At 55.1% G+C, this 3,798-nt stretch overlaps 1 protein-coding gene across 1 annotated transcript in view; it reads right to left on the bottom strand.

The window, feature by feature from the left end:
• Window positions 1–3,798, bottom strand: part of DEAF1 (DEAF1 transcription factor) — a gene marked incomplete at its 3' end in the record, with an annotated part of 16,909 nt that overhangs the window by 5,097 nt on the left and 8,014 nt on the right. The window contains exons 7-9 of the mRNA XM_010845779.1: window positions 3,533–3,672; window positions 2,363–2,619; window positions 1,911–1,978 (exon numbers count right to left, since the gene is read on the bottom strand). Coding sequence (XP_010844081.1) covers window positions 1,911–1,978; window positions 2,363–2,619; window positions 3,533–3,672 — 465 coding nt within the window. The remainder of the gene's footprint in view (window positions 1–1,910; window positions 1,979–2,362; window positions 2,620–3,532; window positions 3,673–3,798) is intronic.

Raw genomic sequence — 3,798 nt, forward strand, 5'->3', positions numbered from 1 at the left:
CCTCCAGGCTTCCCGGCTGGAGTCCTGCAAGAGCTGTCCCCCGCAGCCCCTCCGGGCAGCAGCAGTCAAGCTGCCGCACCAGCTGCTGGCTCCGCTCTTTCCAGCCGACTGCTCTACCCTCTGCAAACTGCTCCGCTGTGGGATCCAGGCACCTGGGGCTCTGTGCTGGGGGCTTTTGGGACACATCTAGAGGAAACGCCCCAGGACAGTCGCTTAGCTGGCATCCGCCCACACACTGCCCTGGAGCGGAGCCTGGGCAGCACTCACGGCCATCAGCCTAACTCCGTGGTCCTGTTGCTGCCTCTACCGCGGGGACTTCCACTGTGTGGGGTACAGACGAGTGGGGCCGGGACGATGGGGCCAGGGGCCTGGAGCGGAGCTTTCCCTCAGCTGAGCAGGGCCGCGGGCAGGGAACAGGCCCTGGCTCACACACCAGACTCACAAAATTCTCCTGGATAAATATTTTTTGCTATATGCCACCAGGACAGCTTTCAGAGATTCTAAGCAGGTTTTTCCATTATTTCGCCAATGAGGGTTATGTCTCTGGGGGTTGGCCCATGGAGCTCTGCAGACCACCGTTCCTGACTCGGAGCCAAAGCGTGTCCGTTTGACGAAGGAGACGTACGAGACTTTATTTCGTGGACTGCACCTGTGGTTCCACGTCTAAGAAACCCCAGGTCTAACTTGAGATCACAGATTTTCTTCTAGAAACTTTAATTTTGTTTTCAACAAATCTGACTCTAGAATCCACTTTTAATTCACTGGTATACGAAGTAGGACGTCTGGGTCAAGGGTCACTCTATGCCTACAGTGTCCGACTGGCCCCACGCCTTCTGGGTCCGAGTGTGGGTGGCTGGTCTGCCCCTAGATTGACAGGCTCTCCTCCGCAAAACCACACACTCTCACCCAAGGACACCACTTGGCAGGTCTGGGGCCCGAGCTGTGGCCTCTCCAGTCTTAGTCTTCACTCTCAGAGCTCTGCTGCAATTCCATTTCCTCTGCCTTTCCATAGAAACCTTAGAATCCTTAAAATCCTGCCAGGACTGTGAAGGGAGCCATGTCAAACCTGTAGATCTATCTGGGGAGAAGAACACGTTCCCCACACAGAGGCTGCCACCCCACAGGTCCATAGCATCCCTGAGTTCTCTTCTGGCAGCTTCTAGCTTTCAGCATCCAGGTTCCGCCCTGCAGGTGACACCTTGGGGTTTTGGCATTTGCAGAGACCACAGACAACCCTGTTGTGTGTTCCACACTTCCTGACGGGGCAAACCTCCTGCTCTGCTCCTTTGACCCCTGCAGGATATCCAAGAACATCACCTGCCGGTCCCCTCAAGCAAACTTTAAAAGTATTTTATTCTCACACAAATATCCTGCTGGGTAATTCTTCGGCCACCTGATGCCAAAAGCCGACTCACTGGAAAAGATCCTGATCCTGGGAAAGATTGAGGGTAGGAGGAGAAGGGGGTGACAGAGGATGAGATGGTTGGAAGGCATCATCGACTCACTGGACATGAGTTTGAGGAAACTGGCAAATAGTAAAGGACAGGAAAGCCTGGTGTGCTGCAGTCCGTGGGGTCACAGAGTCGAACGAGACTCAGTGACTGAACAACAACGTTCTATTAGAATCACATGTGATCTGTATACAAACTAGACGGTTTCAGGATATTTGGTTTTCCCAGTCAAGAACGTCTCTCCAGTTGGCTTTCCTACACAGCTGCTAATAGTTAACCAGATGAGCAATCGAACTTTAAAAAGGAGGACTTCCTTCATGGTACAGTGAATGAGAATCTGCCTGCCGATGCAGGGGACACGGGTTCGATCCCTGGTCTGGGAAGATTCCGCATGCTGCAGAGCAAGTAAGCCCGTGCACCACAAAACCGAGCCCAGGCACGGCCACTGCGGAGGCCTACGTGCCCCAGAGCCGCGCTCCGCAGCCAGAGGCCCGCACGCTGCGAGCACAGCGGCCCGCCCACTGCAGCTGGAGAAAGCCCGCACGGCAGCAGAGACCCAGGGCAACCAAAAGTAAATAAGTGTTTTAAAAGTACTAAAAACAAAACCTTTAAAAAAATTCTTAAGAGGAAACCTCATTAAGCAGGTTTTTAACTTTTGAGACATTTAAAGATAATATTCAATAATAAGAACTCCTGAAACAAAGCTGGTGGTTCACACAGGGCACACTGGCCTCACGCTGAACGCCGCTCAGCGGAGTCCGTCGGGACGACGCCCGCCTGTAACAGTCAGGGACCCGGGTAAGCAAAGACTTGCGAAGACGTGAGTGTTCTCTAAACAGAGCGGTTCCGATCGATGTTTTTTACAAAATGATGTTAAAAATGCAAAACGTAAAACAGCGCATTGTCATCACCGTGAGAAAAGCCTGGGGGGGCAGGACGGGGACGTCACGCGGTTTACTTTATCTAGGAAGGTCCCCTTCGGGTCCTCTGAGCAGTCCAGGGGCCCACTTGAGGCCTCAGCCACCAGAGCAACAGCCGAAGAACAGAGTCTGAGGGGAAACTGAGGGGGAAGCAGCCGGAGAGGGGCCGAAGGGGCACTCACCAGGGTCATGTCGTCACAGCAGGCGGCACAGGTGCAGGAGGCTGCATGAGGGTTCAGGATGCCATCCTGGGGTTCAAAAGACACCATGACACGGGAGAGGGCATGAGACACCGCGACACAGGAGAGGGCGTGAGACACCGCAACACGGGAGAGGGCGTGAGACACCACGACACCGGAGAGGGCATGAGACACCGCGACACAGGAGAGGGCGTGAGACACCGCGACACAGGAGAGGGCGTGAGACACCGCGACATGGGAGAGGGTCTCAGAGACACTGCGACACCGCAGCACAGGAGAGGGCGTGAGAGACACGATGACACAGGAGAGGGCCTCAGAGACACCGCGACACGGGACAGGGTCTCAGAGACATGGCAACACCGGAGAGGATCTGAGACACCACAACAAATGAGAGGGTGGCCCTCAAGCGACAGGCCCAGGCTCCAACCAGCTCTACCCTGACCCCCGCCATGAGGATGGAACCCATTGTTTCCAGAACCTCTCTGCACACACCATCCACCTTTCCCATCCAGGGAGTATGGGCATGACGCCTCTGCCAACCCCAGGAGCTAAACTGGAAACAGGAGCAGGGGCCCTCTCCCCTTGGATAAGCTCAAGAGAGATGGTATCTTTCAGAAAGTCACGGACAGAGTTACTCAGTCTTATTGGGTCTCTCTGCCACACACGTTATTAAACTTCCGTTTGATTTTCTCCTGTTAATAAATGAACTCACGTGTGCTCACTGAAATGGAAGCTGTGTTGCCTCATCCATTCCTCATCCTTTCACAAGGTACTGTGCAAACCTGCTCAACGTCCCATTCGAAACACAGGGAAACAGAAAGGTTAAGTGACTTGCCCCAGGTCACACAGCAAGTAAGTGGAGGACTCAAACGCTATCTGTCTGACTCTGGCCTGTGGGCCTTCAGAGCCCCGTAGCTGACACCCTGGGAGGCGGGAGGTGGGGAGGTGAGCGCTGGGGTACCTGGATGAGGCACTGCAGTGGCCGCCCCGCATAGCGGATGCTCCTCTTCCAGTCTTTGCTGCTAGCCCTTCCTGCCATGGCTTCAAACTCGGTGGGGCTGTACCAGTTCTCCCCCTGCTTGATACAGCGACCCCGGCCTCCTGAAAGGACAGGCCACCTGCTGTGCTCCCTGCTCACACCAGGCCAACTGCCCCCTTGCACCCCGCCATGAACCCACACCCGCGGGCATTGCATCTGACCACATGCCCAAGCATCCACCTGATGCC

This window comes from Bison bison, unplaced genomic scaffold (genome assembly GCF_000754665.1).
Source record: "Bison bison bison isolate TAMUID 2011002044 unplaced genomic scaffold, Bison_UMD1.0 scf7180017848696, whole genome shotgun sequence".
NCBI classification, from domain to species: Eukaryota; Metazoa; Chordata; class Mammalia; order Artiodactyla; family Bovidae; genus Bison; species Bison bison.